The 16,806-nt window shown below is 45.6% G+C and overlaps 1 protein-coding gene across 3 annotated transcripts in view; it reads left to right on the forward strand.

The window, feature by feature from the left end:
* Window positions 1-16,806, forward strand: part of MEIKIN (meiotic kinetochore factor) — an 836,714-nt gene that overhangs the window by 377,932 nt on the left and 441,976 nt on the right. For all 3 annotated transcript variants that reach the window (XM_078650675.1, XM_078650674.1, XM_078650676.1), the window contains exon 5: window positions 6,728-6,868. In XM_078650675.1, the coding sequence (XP_078506801.1) occupies window positions 6,728-6,868 (141 nt within the window). The remainder of the gene's footprint in view (window positions 1-6,727; window positions 6,869-16,806) is intronic.

The raw sequence follows: 16,806 nt of genomic DNA on the forward strand, positions 1-16,806 counted from the left end.
GCGGTCATAAAATCTCACGACATAGACACGGTGAACTATGCCGATGATACTCAGATGATCCTCTCCTTTGAGGGAGAGGATTCAACGTCTGTGGAGGTTTTCCATGAGTGCCTGCAGGATACGGCCCGATGGCTCTGGGCCAACTCCCTACAATTCAATGCTGGAAAGACTGAGGTGATTGTGTGTGCTGCAAATAAAATCCCCCGTCCTCTTCCTGACAACTTTTGGCCCCCGGGCTTTTCTAACATTGTGCAGCCAATAAAAACTGCTCGTAACCTAGGTATTATGTTTGACTGCAAGCTTTCCCTGGAAGCCCAGGTTACAAAAACAACAGCCACCTGTTTGGCAATCAGGTCCCTCCGCAAAATTTTTCCTCTTCTACCTTTTCAGGTGCGCGCCGCAGTAGCGGGGTGCACAATCCTCAGTAGGCTTGACTACTGTAATGCTCTCCTCCTAGATTCCCCTAATTTCCTCCTGGACAGGCTGCAAAGGTGACAATCAGCGGCTGCCAGGTTGGTGCTAGGTCTGTCCAAAAGGTCCTCAGCCTCTGCTGCCTTGGCAAAACTTTACTGGCTCCCCCTGAGACAGAGAGTGTACTTTAAATCACTCTGCCTGGTTTTTAAAGCCCTTCATGGGGGTGGACCGGTGACTCTGCGCAAAAAAATTGTCTGGTACACTCCATCGAGACTGCTTCGCTCGTCCTCGGCCAGACTGGTGAAGGTGCCAAGCTTTAAGAAAGTCAGGTCAGGAGGTAGATCCTTTGGAGTGGCAGCAGCCAGATTGTGGAACAAACTCCCCTGGGAGATTAGACAAATCAGAGAACTTCTCCCTTTTAGGAAACGTGTTAAAATCTGTCTGTTACCCTAAGAATTAAACGACTGCCTCGGCCCGACTCACTCCTACCTTTGAAGCTGCTCAGCGCCAGGATACCTGCAAGGTGACAGTGCGCTTAACAAGTTGAATAAATAAAATAAAAAATACTTTAAAGAAATTGGGCGACTCCAGAGGGAGCTACTGTGGAATGGAACCCCCGCGTATAGCTCTCAATAAATTGACTCTGAAATGGTCTGACGGAGATATTGCCTTTCCTGATATCAAAAAATATTATTGGGCCGCCCACCTGGCTGCCATCAACCATGGCACCTATGGCGCTCCTGAAGACCCTGGCTACCGAATTGACAGATGGCTTCTCCCGGGTGGGAACTATAATAGAGCACTATATTTCAAATTAGTTCGACCTGCACCAACAGGCCCCACAGGGCACTCGATAACCGTCTGGCACACCGCCAATAGAACTCTGGGATGGGAGGGTAAATTGACTTTGGCCACCCCCTTATGGGAGTCCGGGAAACAGACGCATGGCAGCAAAGGGATTTGATGAGTGGGATATGATGGGCATCTCCCGCGTCCAAAGCATGTGGGAAAAGGGAGACATCAAAACGTTCGCTTCCCTGCAGGAGCAACATGAGCTGGCCGACTCAGAACACTTTTGCTACAGACAAACACGACGCGCCCTGCGCTCACCCTTCCCCACAGGTTCCCCCGCCCTGAGTCCTCGCCACTGGAAAGTAGGATTTTGGATGGACACCTCCCTGAGAAGTCTATCTCTCTGATTTACAATAAATTAATACATAACATGGAGGACCCTCTCTCACAGATCTGACAAAAGTGGGTGGCGGACGGTATTGAACTGGACGACGAGGACTGGCAGGGGGCATCGTCATCTCCCAAAGTGATAGCTATCCCTGCAAGACTGCGACTGGTCCAACTTAAAATCCTACATAGAATTTTCATGACGGGACCTCGGCTAGTACTAATGGGAAGGGCCCCCACGGGGGACTGTCATAGGTGGTGTGGCCGGCTGGGCACGTTCCTGCATATCATCTAGGAATGCTCACTCATACAGTCCTACTGGAGGCAGATCCATGGAGTGGTGGGGACGGTCCTGGGAATCCCCCTGCTCCCACAGGCACGTAGGTGCTTGCTCAACATATGGGAGCCCACTGACCTTAACGCACACCAAACACAATGGACCCCACTCTGCTTTATGGTGGCTATAAGGAACATAGCCCAGGCTTGGGGGGAAGCCGTCCCTCCAAACGCTGAAGGACTGGAAGGTTAGCATGGACTGGTGCATATTCCGTGAAAAGACTGTTTATGTGGCTCGAGGCTGCCCCAGGAAGTGGTCCCGGATATGGGGGCCATGGAATCACTACAGAGGTAATATTTGTACCCCATCAGTACAACTAGCCCTTGATGAAATGCAATCTCCTTGACTAGTTCCACAGTGTACAATGTGAAATGTCGTGGTTAACTTTTATTGTGCCTAAACGGATTGCCTGCATTATTGTAATGCCATATTTTCTACTTGAAGTCGATGACGGTTAATAAAAAAATTTTTTTAAAAAAGGTTGGCCTGGATTAAAAAAGAAGGCTGCTTATTTGTAACTTTGTGTTGCCAAGTGTAGTACACTGGTTAGCTTATTTGTAACTTTGTATTGCCAAGTGTAGTACACTGGTCATCTTGTCCAATTTAGCCTCCTTGGTTTTGTATCTTGTCAAATCAAATCAAAAATTATCTTTATCCAGTTTTCATGTGATGGTAAGGAAAATCCATAAAAGAACAATTTAAAAACAATAGTAAAACACAATTTTTCAATCTCATTATGCATTAAAGTTTAAAAATGCAGTGCAATTAGCAATGATGTATCTTGTCAACCCTGTTGAAGAATTGCATACGGTCCATTGCAATGTTTTGGATGGTCTGCTACAGTGTTGAGCTTAAATAATGCAATGCCCGATGGCTTGTATCTCTGTTATATAGAAAACAGTTATTGCATGAATGGGATGTATTCCCCCCACACTATGATGGTAATCATACCATGGATTTGGAGGAGACCAGTGTATTGGACACTTCCACGGACACAGTTGTGTTCTCCCCAGACCAGGAACAGAAGAGGGTACTTCCTATATATGGTCGCAAGATTTGCAGCTGAAATATTAGAGATACAACTACTATCTATGGAAGTTGAAACTAATGTGTTAACAGACGTTTTGCAATGTGGGTCGGTTTCCTCTGAACCTCATCAGTCATTCAATGAAGCCCTGACTGACAACCTAATGGCCACTTGGTCTAAGCCTTGTTCCTGTCAACCGCTGAAAAGGCAGTGCCAGGTGACCCTTCTTGACTCAGAACCTTACACCAGAAAGTCAGGTGGTTCAAGCTTCAATTAGCAGGATAAACCGAATTCAGTCTCTTATGACTCCTACCCCCTCCACTTATCTCCCCCATAAGTCATAAAGTCAAAGAGAATCGAGGCATTCAGGACTCAAATGTTTTCTTTGGCCAGCCTTGTCCTCTGAGTATTTGCCAGCTCGGGAGATATTCCAATGCTTTTATGGGACATGTTTAGTGCGGTCTTGCCGGCAGTCCCGAGACATTTCGAGCCAACTCAAACCATCTAGGATGGTTCGGATACGGCCAAATACTTCCTAATTTCTCGTCTGAACATTACTGATTGCTTGGGCAGGGAAAACGTCACTAACATGGGTCTTCGGCATCACACATGGATGAGATCCATGGGCTTCTCTGGTGATGTGCAGGCTTCTCTAGTAGATATGCTGTTTAACTGACCTGTGTAGTGGGAAGGCCAAAAGCTGCACTGGAATGCTTTAAAGAAAGCCATGACACTATACATCCTTGGGCCCCTGTACTCTGTCAGTTCAGTACCTCCAGAAGTTTCTCAACTTTCGAGGCAACTCCAGAGGGTTGGCGTACCAGCATCGCTAAGAGCCACAGCCTCTGTAGTAGGCACACCAGCCCTTTCAGGGTCAAGGTTGAGATCAAGCAGACAACCTCCAGGCTACCGAGGACAGTGAACTTTCAGTTCCCCGCACACTCAGCAGACAGCCCCTGGAAGATCACAAAAGGCAGTTACATCCTGAGGTGGCACAGGGTACCTTCCAGCAATGGGGAGTACCCTGGCTAGATCTTTTCACCACCATCGAACCTGCAGTGTCAAAACCCTTCCATGCAGGAGTTTTCATAAAGACTTTCCTCCAGAGACACGTTCTGGCTAGATTGGAGCAAGGGACTCTGTACGCCTTTCTCCCACTGCCTCTCCTTCCCAAGTTCTGGATTTTTGTATGCTTTAATAAGTCCCCCTAAATGGGACAAGTATGCCTAGGCGTGGGTCCTGTGCACACGGTCACTGGAACCAAGCTATACTCTGCTGATGAGCACTTAACAAGTCCTGGGTTGCTTGTGTTCTGGTTCAGAAAGGACATGGCTTGGCAGTTCAGGCTGGATTGTTCCCAGTGGAGCAGGATCAAGGCTGATTTGCTTATAGCTGGGTCTAAAGTAAACTGAGGTTTTACAGTGCGAAAATTAACATTGGATTGATATTTAAATAATTACCAGTGGCTGAGATTAATTCAAGCATTCTGTTTATCATTTTTTATGTAACTTGGTATGTACCCCTAATAGACGGGTATGCCCAGATGTGGGTCCCGTGGACACTGTCACTGGAACTAAGTTATACCCAACTGATGAGCCCAGAACAAAGGTGAAAACAGTTCTGGGTCACTTATGTTCTGGTTCAGGAAGGAACTGGCTTGGGAATTCGGGCGGGACTGGTTCACATAGGGCTGGGTCTAAACTGAGGTGTCATGGTGTTCAAAATAAACATGAATTGGGATGTGGCCCGAGAAATTACCAGTGGCTGAGATTAAATCAAGCATTCCGTCCACTTTTTGTTTTAACACTTTAGCAAGTTCTGGATTAGGCACAAATCATCCTAGTTGTTGCGCTGTGGGCCAGGAGTGTCTGGTACTCAGAACTTCTGGGATTGAGCATTTGTCCTCTGAACAGGCTCATGCCTCAAGAGGCTCTCCTTTCTCTGTGGCAGGGAAGAGTCCTGCACCCCAACTTGCATACTCTGCATCTTGATGCATGGATGTTGAGCAGTGGTAGATGACTGGATGTGATCTTGCGTCTATAGTCTTGGATCTCATCCATGCTGCCAGGCATCCATCTACAAAGTCTGCCTATGCCAGGCCTTGGGACAAACACTAGTTTGTGGCCTGATGTCTTTCATGATACGGACCTGTGAAAGGTCAAACTGTCAGATTTCTTGCGGTTTGTTTTATATCTGGCCGAGCAAGATCTTGCAGTGAACACCATTCAAGGTTCCTTGCCTGCCCTTTCGTTCTTTTTGCATTTGCTGGACCGGCTGTTCTTGTTCCAATCAATAACCAGTTGTGATGAAGTGTTTCAAAGGTTTAACACCTGTTTCCCCCCCCAAACTCTTTGTGATGCCACCGTGAAAAGTAAGAATCTGATTCTCACTTTCCTCATGTGCAGTCCCTGCGAACCGATGCACAGCTGTCCCCTGTACCCTGAGAAGTGTTTTCCTGCTTGCGATAACTTGAGCTAGATGCTTGAGTGAACACCATGCGCTCTGTGCAGTACTTGCACCAGTCTTTTCTCAGATAAAGTGGTGCCAAGGATGAGAGCAGCCTTTTTGCCAGAGGTCGTGACTCATTTCCTTTTTGGGTAATCAATCACCCTTCCAATATTGTTTGTTTCGCTTCACCCTTCGAATGTGGAAAGATTCCATCGGCTGGACCCCAAGGGAGCCTTGAACCTTTGCATAGATTACACATCAGGCAAACAGTCATCTTTTTGTGGGGTTCACTGGAGCAAAGAAAGACAAGGCAGTGCAGAAAAGGACATTCCAAAGGCATAGTCCTCTGCCTTCGGATCTGCTACACATTAGCCAAGAAGCAACTTCCAGAGGAGAGGGCCAATTCCGCCAAGGCTGCTACTGTTGCGTTGACACATGGAGAGCTTGTTCTTTATTTCTGGCAGGTCGTGATGTGTGCATTAGGGCACATTTCATGAAGCACTACTGCCTTGACAGTCAGGTCCATTGGTAAGGTTTTTTTTTACCCATTTGGTCCCACAGGAGCCCATTCCACAGACTCACTGCTTTCGTGTTTGTCCTAAAGGTGATGAATCTACAGTTCGAAATATCCATCTGAAGTTACTTACCTTTCATAACGCTGTTTGTGGAGGATTCTCTATATAACCACATATTCCTCACAGACCTCCCACCTCCCTGTCTTGTGGAGGGCGCTCCCTTTTCTGTCTACAAAAGTTACGAACTAGAGATCTGCACACTGGTACCTCTAATTATGGGAGTTCATACTAGTGCTCGACAGTGACATGAAACAAACTGACGCTGATGTGCAGAGGTGGCGCTTAGATGCAGCTCCATTATCCCTTCCAAGATGGAATAAAGTTAACGTAGAGCTGCATGATGTCACCTAGTAGTGCACAGGAGCACCAGATTCAGTATGGCTCCTGGGGATATTCTAAAGGCAAGGAGTTGAAGTTTCTATAGAAAATCCATGAGAAACAGCACTAATAAAGGTGAGTAAGTTGTTCTTCAAGGACTAAGGTACATGTTCTGAGAAGGCTGTTGCTATTGTAGTGCAAAACTAGATTGAACTGGAATGCATCCATGGATTGTAGTGCTTATAGTACATATTTATTTAATTGTGTTTGCTCATGTTTAACTAAAGGTGACAGTGTAAAGGAAACTTTTATTTAAGTCACCAACATCACTACATATATTACTATTATATTTACAGTTGTACAACCAATCACTGCACACATTTCTAATATTGTTAAGCTTAGTTATGCAATATTTTTTTTGTATTTCAGGACTTTCTGTTCCTACTGGTGTTTCTTCATATTTAATTAATTGTTTAGACACAGTGTACATGTCTGATTCCACAGAGTTGACCAGCAACTTGTCCATGTTCTCATCACCCGAAGTATTGAGGGGTGGAGATGAATGTTCAGGTAAATTTGACAATATATTGTATTACCTTTTGCCCAGAGTGTTTATTCATTTAGTTACTTATTCTCAGGCCATTTTATTCTCCAGCGTTCCTATTCATTCACATTTCCAACTAACTGGTAAACCTAAGTATTTTTGTGATGCACTGTAAAAATATCCTTTCTGTTTGATCTAACTTGAATATTTTTCTTTTGGAAGTGGTGATAATGGTATCTAGTCGTGTATTTATGGCACTTACATAGAGCTCAATGCTTATAAAACTGCTAATGTGGAATGTGAAACTGATACAATGTTGGGAGTGAAGGATTTTAAAGTGCATTGTCTTAAGCTATCTTTTTGAAGATTTATAAATGTTCATCTTCTCTCCGCATGTGGATAGAGGGATGGATGGAGGGATCAGGTGATAATTCAGTTTAAGGCTTAGGAGTGCAAGACTGTTTCCATCCAGTGTTATGAGATGCACAAATTCCTTGGCTGTTTGGATCTTGAATGTCACTGTAATCAAAAAACTGTTTGATTTTGTTTAATTAATATTATTTATTTTAAAGGAAGACTACTCCCTAGATATGCGATTTCTGCTTCCTAGGATCTTCATTTATCATCATAAATAGTAGAATAATTCCCCTTAGTGTGTGTGGACCCCATAACACTTCAACTTAATATACTTTTCCGAAGATTTTCCTTATGGGTTGTATAGGTCCATCTGATGTACAGCACACTTTAAAGCATATTCAAATCCAATTGTGTGTTCTAAATGTAAACTTTTAGTCTAAAGGGCCCATTTCTAGACAGTTTTTTTGTGATTGCAATGCGAAAAAAGGCTTAGAAAACTGTCATGGAAGGGTAAATGCAATTTGGGTAAATAAGTGGATGTGTATGAACTCCCTAAATGTAGATCAGATTAAAAAATGATCGATATGATGTAACTCACTGTAGAAAATGACGATGGTAATGTAATGTAATGTATATCAAATGTGTTACTGGAAACCACAATAAAATATGTTTTAAAAAAATTAAAGGGTAAATGCAATAGGCTTACATTGAAAGCTGAGTGAAAGTGTTCTGTCTATTCAAAACTCTAGGAGATTTCCCATCCATGATGCATTGCACTAGCACTGGCCTCCCAGATCCATTAATTTGTTTCTATCTTGTGAGGCATTGATCTCAGAACACTTGAGATGCTGCACATCTTTTGTGTTTTTTCTAAAGAAAATCTTCTCTGGGAGTTCATTTTACCTTTTTCAGTCAGTGGTCTGCTCTCTAGTGAAGACCTGTTTTTCTTGTTCTGGCAGAAACGTCTTCTGTTATCCAGTATTAGAGTATCTTTCATAGATTCACGTTCTTGAATCATTCCCCGTCGTCGAAGTGGGAGTCCCACGGTACCACAACAAAGCAGTATGTAACATATTGGAATAGGCTAAAAGGTCACTAGGCCCTGAAACCTTGGAGCCAGTCTATCTCCTTTTAAAAAAGTAACCAAACTTAAACTATGACGAATCAGGCCATAGCACCCTCTAGAACACTCTGAAGAGCTACTCAGTTTTTCACCGCACGTCATATGTGAAGGCAGTCTCACTGAGCTTTGCTAGGTTTTCTTCTTCATATATCTACAACCTTGGATCTGTGATTCCCATTACCATGTCTGATTGAAAAGGCCTTTTTTCATCACTTCAAGACCTGTAGAAAGAAAGGTTCACGTGGAGACTCGCATAAGGATGTTGATACGGTCTTCATCCCCAACCTGAGGTAAACCAGTGTCACATCTGTTGCACTTATTCCTCTAAGACCTTGAGGGATAGAGAGGGAAGGCTACTTTTGTGGCTTCAAATTTCAAAGTCACATAAGACTTCTTCAGATGAGGACCCCAAAGTCTCTTCTAGGTCTTGCAAGAGAGCCAAGTCTCATGAGAACACATCTGAGGGGGCCAAGAAGCTTTTGAAAGGCTCTAGGGCTAAGGACTCTAATAAAAGTAGAAGCATGCTAAATTCTCCTCGAAGCTATCCTTATCTGTACCATCTACTCCTTCTGATCAGGAAAAAGTAAGCCCTCATGCCTCCTCTTCACATAAAGGGAAGCATAAATCCTCTCAAAAATCCCTGTCAAGTGGGACTGTCCTAATATACAAACTTACTGGAGGCGTGTGACGCGAACGGTCAGTCAGACCATACAGAACTCGTTCATACCTGACCCTAGGGTTTGCTTACTGAATGTGTGGGGCCCAACCGACCTGTCACCACATGGGAAACGATGGGTGATCATTGGTATGATGCTGGCGAAACGAGATATCGCACAGAATTGGGGGGCGCTGGAGACCCCGACCCTGGCTCAGTGGTGCAGGAACATGGACATGATTATGTTAACAGAGAGGGCGATTTACCAACAAAGGCTTAATCCACGCAAATGGAACAAAATATGGTCACCTTGGAACACATACAGAGGGGATATTTGTGAACCTCTGCCTGAAGATGAGGATGGGGACAGCTCAGGGGAGGACGAGGATATGATGTAATGGGGGGGAACCAGGGGAAGGGCATTAGAAGCAGCGGAACGCAAAGGGCCCCAAGAACCGAAAATGCAGGCAGGATTGTTTGTTGCTAGGGAATATGTAAAATGCTTGCTATACTTCTATTCACGCCAATGCTATATTTGATTTATGACACGTATCGTTTATCTTGACCCTTTTAGTAGTACTGTTAAGAGTTTGGATGCAAAAACAAAATTTGAAAAGTTGCTATACTGATTGGATGCAGCTGAATGTTGACACTGCAATGAAACGTGACTATCCGTTGATGCTTATTATGTGATGGCAACAATAAAAACAAAATTAAAAAAAAAAAAAAAAAATCCCTGTCAATGGCACCATCTCCATCGACGTCGCAAGCTCCGATGACGAAAACGAGCACTTCTATCTCTTCGTCGAGACTGGTGACAATGTCGACTACAACCACCATCGGTGCTCCTATCTCGTCGATGGCAAGGCAACCGTCTACAAAGACCTTGCAGATGCCACCGCAGATGATGACTCCATCGGCCATACCACTGTCGACGAAGTCTTTGACCCCGGTGACAGCGATCCCGCTTAAGATGATACTTCTGCCGATGGTGGTCCCGTCGATGAAGGGCCCATCGACATCGGCACTGGAAGATAACTCCATCCAGCGGAAGAAGGCATCGTTGACGCCACAGTCGACGAGGGTGCAGATTAAAGCGACCAAGACATTTTGCGCCCACAAATCACTTTTCCAAGGAATGTATCTCCATTACCTCCAAGTCACCTGCTAGATCTTTTAGAATCTGATGATGAAAGTCCGTATGGCACAGCTCACTGCTCGTATGAGCTCCATGCGAAATATCATGAAAAGGACGAGGACTGTGATCAAGAGGAGCAGTATTACCAGCATTACAGCCCTGGTCCTCAGGGCCAATTTGAGCCTCATGGGTACTATCCAAACCTCCCTAAGCAGGATACTGCACACCTACTGCCTATCTCAATCCAGGGCGTGCAGGCTATGCTGTCTGACTGCAGGAAGGGATTTCCTCAAGTTCAGGAGGAACGTCCTCCAACACTATTAACACAGCCTACTGCTGTGAGAAGTTGACCTGGCATATGCTGTCCACTATTTTAGTGGGCACCTTGCACCAGTCCAAACGACCCTTATTGATGGTAGGTTTAAAAACAACCTGTATAGAAAGCTATCCTAGTGGTAGCTGTGGAGAGCAGCCTTCAGGCTAAGTCTTGAAGGAATGTAAAGCAGCTTGTTCTACCAGTCTATAATCTCATGAATGACCAAATGAAAGGAGAACCACACCAGGTATATATATATAAAATATATGTATTTATTCTAAACACATCCCTCTAGACTCTTTGAGGCTAGAGACGAAAGTACATTCAGTAAACTTAATTAGCACACAGTAAATTAGCACAATATACGTTGAGCCCTAGGGGCGTACCAAACCATATATTAAGAAAGTGGTGTAAGAACCACGACTAATATAGATACAAGGCCTAGAGCCTTTAGAACCGCTGGGGCCAACAGGAACCACCCAAGGTAGCGACACAGGCGATTCAATAAATTCAAACAACAAAAGAGTGTAATTTCTATAAGTTCCGAAGAGCGAGCATGGAAAAAAGACATAAATCTCTTTTAGATTTATATAGAAGGCCCTCACTCACCAACCTGGTTGGTGACATGCTTCATCATTGGGCCGCACCGGGAGAGACCGAATGCCTCCCCGGTGTGCTTCGACGCCAGGTTACTGCGGAGCTGGTTTTTTGTTTGGTGAGGATGTTTAGATATGAAGACTTAAAAATGTCTGGATTGTGTCTCACACAAAAAATATTTTATTAAGTGGCCAATCAGACATATTAAAAACAAAGTGTTGGGAAATTACCAAATAAATTGTTTGGATATTTCCTTTGTGGTGGGGTCAACATGTTTCTGCCATTAGTGTATGATTTTACCTGGCATTCGTCAGGACCATGGGAAGTGTACCTCGGCGGTATGGGCACGCTAAGGCCCACCCTGACCAGAGGACGTGAAAGTAAAAAAGTGTAAAAAAGGTGCAAACAAACCAACAAGGTTGTAGGGTATTTTACCTCTAAGTCAGAGGAACCTGTTGTACCTGTAAAAGAGAAAAATATAACAAACATACGCAGAGAAGACAAGACACACAATTAATATTCTATGCGTCAATGGTTTGTTACATGTAAACCATGCTCTAAGAAGAGGTGCTCTAACTGTCCATACTGTAGGTCACAGCTGACAGAAACCAGTAATAGTTATTTTACAGTGATATAGGAGCTAGCTGTGAAAATAAGGCTTGGGGCAGTGCATGCGAAGGGAAAACGTTTCCAAATCGTATAGAACACCTGCACGCCGGCTAGGGCGTTTAGCAGTAATGGTAGTGTGGGTTCACGATCAATGGGCCACTGAATCGGACCTGTGATCCAAAATGGTGTGGCATCTACCAAACACACTCATGCACCAACTCCGGATAAATCATGATTAAAAGAATCTCACTTGTATTGTGAGTGATCCACACCCCATGGTTCTCGGGAGGGGTGTCGCGGCGAAAGTGGCACGCCCTGTCGGAGGCAGGATGACAAAAACAAAAAGTCATGGCGTGAGGCGAGAGCCAGAATAAGTGGAAAGCTACTTCGCTCCGATATCTGAAGAGAAGACTCGCGTCCGCATGGCAGAAGCGGACAGAGCAAACGGCGCCATTCATACACTCTTGATGCCGAAGGTTAAAGTACCTGGATCTGCACCACTACTACTTAAACTCGCTGTTGGCTACTGGAAGAAAGCAGTGAGATATGCGAATGCGTCGACATCATATGCTCCCACGATACCACTCTTGGGGATTCCATTAGGATTGCACGCACTTACAGACCATGACCTAGCAGCTTGGCATGACGCAGGCGTCACGCAGGCGGGAGACTTGTTTGTGGATGGCAACATCATGACATTTGCAGACTTTAACAGAACACATCAGACACCTGAGAGGTTATTTGTATTATTTGCTAGAGTTAAACACTATGTGACACGAACATGGGCACAGACTGGTGTGGAGCCGCCCACAAACTCATTGCTTACTATGCAATATTTAATGGGAACGGGTGGCCATTTGACAAAATGGTTAACGAATGGCATCAGGTCCAGTAGGGCCGTTTCCCTTCAGCCCACACGAGAACGTTGGGAGGGAGACATGGGAAGAGCCTTTAGAGACAAAGAGTGGGAGGCTTCTGAAATTCACTAAAAAAGTTTTGAGGAACCCAAAATTTAAGTTTATCCAACTGATGATTATACACAGAGCATACCTCACTCCACATAGGATACACACCATGTTTCCCACTGCTGAGGCGACGTGCCCCCGATGCCATGTGGAAGAAGCACAACTATTACACATGCAATGGGAATGCCCAAAGTTAGGATACTTTTGGACTACAGTGCATAAAGACTTATCCAAGGTGGCTCCGGCACGACCATACACCTCTGTAGAATATTGTGTACTGGGGCTAGGCCCACCTGAAAAGAAGAGGAGTGTAGCATCCCGCTTCGCGGATATGGCATTATTACTAGCTAAGAGAACAGTAACCATGAGATGGAAATCGGCTAGGCCACCAGAACCAGACATTTGGCGTGGAGAGGTACTGAGATGGGGGAAGGCATAGAGTATGGAAATACAGCGTGAGGAGCGTAGAGGTCTACGTAAGCACCCCATTTCAATGGAATGGAATACAATACTACTAGATTTTGAATCAGGTAATGTCAGCCTGACTCCCACAACAAATGAAGACAATGGGGGAGAGTTGCAAACTAACTAAACAGGGACTGTCGTCCCCGCCCCTTAAGCCCATTTTTCCGCCCCCCTCCTCCCCTCCACTGCTACTGCCCCCCCAGTCTTTTCCTCCCCTCTTTCTCATGCTCACCCCCCTCTCTCCCCGCCTTCCCTCCCCCCTTTTTCTCCCCCCCATCATCCACCCCCCCCCCCTTTTTTTTCTTTCTCTTCTCCAATGACGCCCATATGGGGACATCTGAGGATGTACAACCGGGTGCGGAAAGGGACTGTCCGCAAGGACAGTACAACAATGAGTAAAAATGGCTTTGATGCCATAGGGAGTAAACTGGAAATGGCAGGGGATCGTTAGACGTTGAAACTGTATATTGTTTGTACTTATAAGAAAATACGAACACAGTATAAGAAATCTGAGATTTGTATATACAAGTGCCGGGGTAATTAGAGGGAGGGGGGAGTTACTGTAACTGTTATGACCTAAATGAAAGCTGCAGTACTATGCATATTTGAATTTGTAACTTGCACGGCCTGTGACTTTATGATATGTATTTGATGTAATACTCATGTTTGACTGTGCATATATTGGAATACTGCAATAAAAATAAATTTTCAAAAAAAAAGAAGACTCACGCCCGCAACGCCACGCACCCGCTCGGTTCCTGTGTAGAACCCTCTTACCGGACCCAGTGGATGAGGGGACTAGTGCCGGTGCCGTATATGAAGTAAAGAAGTGGTCCGTTCATTGGCAGGCAGGGGTGCGGCCACAAACGTCAGAACGTGAGGAAAGGATTCCCCTCCAATCACGGAGCACGTTCAGAGTGACGACTGGCGCAGGCTGTAGGAAGAGCTAGACTGCTGCCCTGAGAAGCGGGTGTTTCTGTAGGTCCTGATCAGAGTTTTGAAAAACTTTATTCTACATGCCTTGGAGACATAACAATGCCACAGCTACTGCGTGTAACAAGGCACCGTGGGAACCAAATGAAACAAAGTTGAAGGATAAGCAAAAACATGAACCGAAGCACTCATGGCGACTCCATCGTCAGGGCTATTCATGAGAGCGTGCCTCGAGGGTGGGTCACTAATCCCAGGGCTACAGGCGGCAACAAAGTTTAAAGAGGTGGTAGCTAGTGTAGAAGGGGGCCAAAAAACATCCCCGTGGGGATATAGTCAGCGGATGAGATATCCGTGGATCAAAATGAGACTGTAATGTTAAATTAGGATACATCACACGTGTGTCTAGTACAAATTAATTTGTGCCTAACCCAAGTATGAAAAGGATTTATTAAATCATACAAAGTTACACAGGGGGGAGAGAGAGAAAAACACCGCTATTCAGAAGCAGGGTGGATAATATTCTGAACTATGGACAAAGGGGCCAATTGAATAACTTAAGTGTTTGAATAGCCACGTTTTGTGCATAGGTTAGGCTCAATATTGGCCCAGTGTCTTTGGGCACTATCCTGTGCTAGTGTCGTAGTACTGTTGCCCATGGTGTACCTTCATTCAAACTATTGTGGTGGGTTCCAGCCGGTAAACCTATCTTTGTTCTTTTTCGAACAGTATTTGGGTGATGTTTTTCCCAATGCATACATGTTTGATGATGGTCCTTTTTAGATCGTTCGTGGTGTGGTTAAATTAAAGGAAATGCTCACTCATTTTGGTAGTAACCTTGCGACATCTGATGTTACTACGATACTCACAAATTCTCTGCTTGATTTTTCGTGTGGTCATGCCTACGTATCTGAGTTGGCACGGGCATGTGATCAAATATACTACGTTCGTAGAATTACAGTTCGTATGTACTCGTTGTGTCCACAATTTGCCCGGTTCCAAAGTAAGTTGTTTTGTGTGTGTGGTTAAACGACACACGCTGCAGTTCGAACATGGAAAATAACCGGTGACCTGTGGGAGACCCCACGTGTCTGTGACAGATCTCATTGAAATGGGGGGATTTTCTTTATTGCGTGTGTGAACCAAGGAGTCTTTCAGGCTCCTTCCTTTTTTGAAAGAAAATAAAGGTTTATTCCAAGTTTTGTTGTTACTTGTAATAATACTCCAATTCTTATTGATTGATTTCTTCATGGCGTTCGATCGACTGCTGTAAGTGGTGACACAAGTGAGAGGTGTTTCTTGACGCTCCCTCATGTTGTCTTCCACAGTGACACATAGGGACCCATGGGGACGCGTGCAGTGTCTAAATACAGCCGCAAATCACCAATAACTTCTATGGGAAAAGACGCGGTTGGAAATTTAAGGATTAAGGACACTTAGAAGAGGACTTGGAGCAAACCCTTTAGAACTAGGCGGTTCTACAGTCAACACCCACGGGAGCACTGGAGTACTCGTTACCTCATCCAGGGAAGCCGGGTGCATAGGTCTCTTTTCGTGTCGGGTTTCGCCGTCTATTTCAATGGCGAACTGCTGCAAAGTGCTGCTGGCGACCAAGTGGAAAGTGTCCGGGTGGATCCAAAGGTGGATCGGAGATGTGAAGAACCTGAAAGCAGAGGGGACAGAGTCTGGGTCACTTGCCAATGACCAGGAAAGCGATGAGCGGATGCCTACCGATGTCGGGTGATTTCAGGTGAAAAAGGTGAAGCTTTACTCTTCAGCCACGAGGACCAGGAGGTGTCGACGACGACCTGGTGCTGGATTCGAGCTGTCTTACGAAGGATGACGAGTGCTGCGGTGTCAGTTTCCGGATTGGACCCCACAAGCCTTGGCAACAGCAACCCACGCAGAAAGCAGAGATTGGCTTCGGTGCAGACCAGCGGAGCGGTTCCGTCACGAGCACGGGACCGCCGCGCGGCCCCACCTCCCCCTTAGCGCTGCGGCGGAATAACCGCCGCAGTGAAGGGGTTAAGAGTAGATGGTCTGGTACAACCAAGATGTAGTGCATGTAGATGGACGAGTAAAAAGTAGTTCACCACAGTTGGTGCGAGTGGTTACTCGTTATCCCCAAGATCTCTGGACCCGAGACATGGCCCGGGTTTCGGGACAGTTTCCCTCGTCAGCAGAGCCGTGTTTGGGGTGGATGAGAAGGCCGCCAAGTAACCGTCACAGGCCCTGATGCCTCTCCGGCGCGCAGGTGCGTCTCCAAGAGCTCGTCCGCTCAAGGCTCACGGGAGCCGTTTAAGTACAACCAAGATGGATCGCACACCGCTAGCCTCTCCTCCGGGTCGCCCCTTAGCACTCTGGTACATGTAGTGCATGTAGATGGACGAGTAAAAAGTAGTTCACCACGGTTGGTGCGAGTGGTTACTCGTTATCCCCAAGATCTCTGGACCCGAGACATGGCCCGGGTTTCGGGACAGTTTCCCTCGTCAGCAGAGCCTGTTCCCATGATGCACTGGGCCAGGGACAGACTAATTTGCATATAGCCAGGTTCTGAGCTGGGATGGGGCAGTGAGCTAAATAACGGTGATGGATCAAGCCCTGATCTTTGGACTGGGTAAGAGTGGTCTGCTTAATTCAGACACTCTGTTCATCACCACCCCCTTTTCTGAATCGGCATAATACATGCTTCAGCCCCTGGTAGGCCTCTGAGGTACCTATGCCCTTAGTACCTAAGATACCATATACTAGGGACTCACGAGCAACCCAGTAACCAATCTGGAGTGTACCTAAAGGACATGCAATCATT

This window comes from Lissotriton helveticus, chromosome 7 (genome assembly GCF_964261635.1).
Source record: "Lissotriton helveticus chromosome 7, aLisHel1.1, whole genome shotgun sequence".
Taxonomy (NCBI): Eukaryota; Metazoa; Chordata; class Amphibia; order Caudata; family Salamandridae; genus Lissotriton; species Lissotriton helveticus.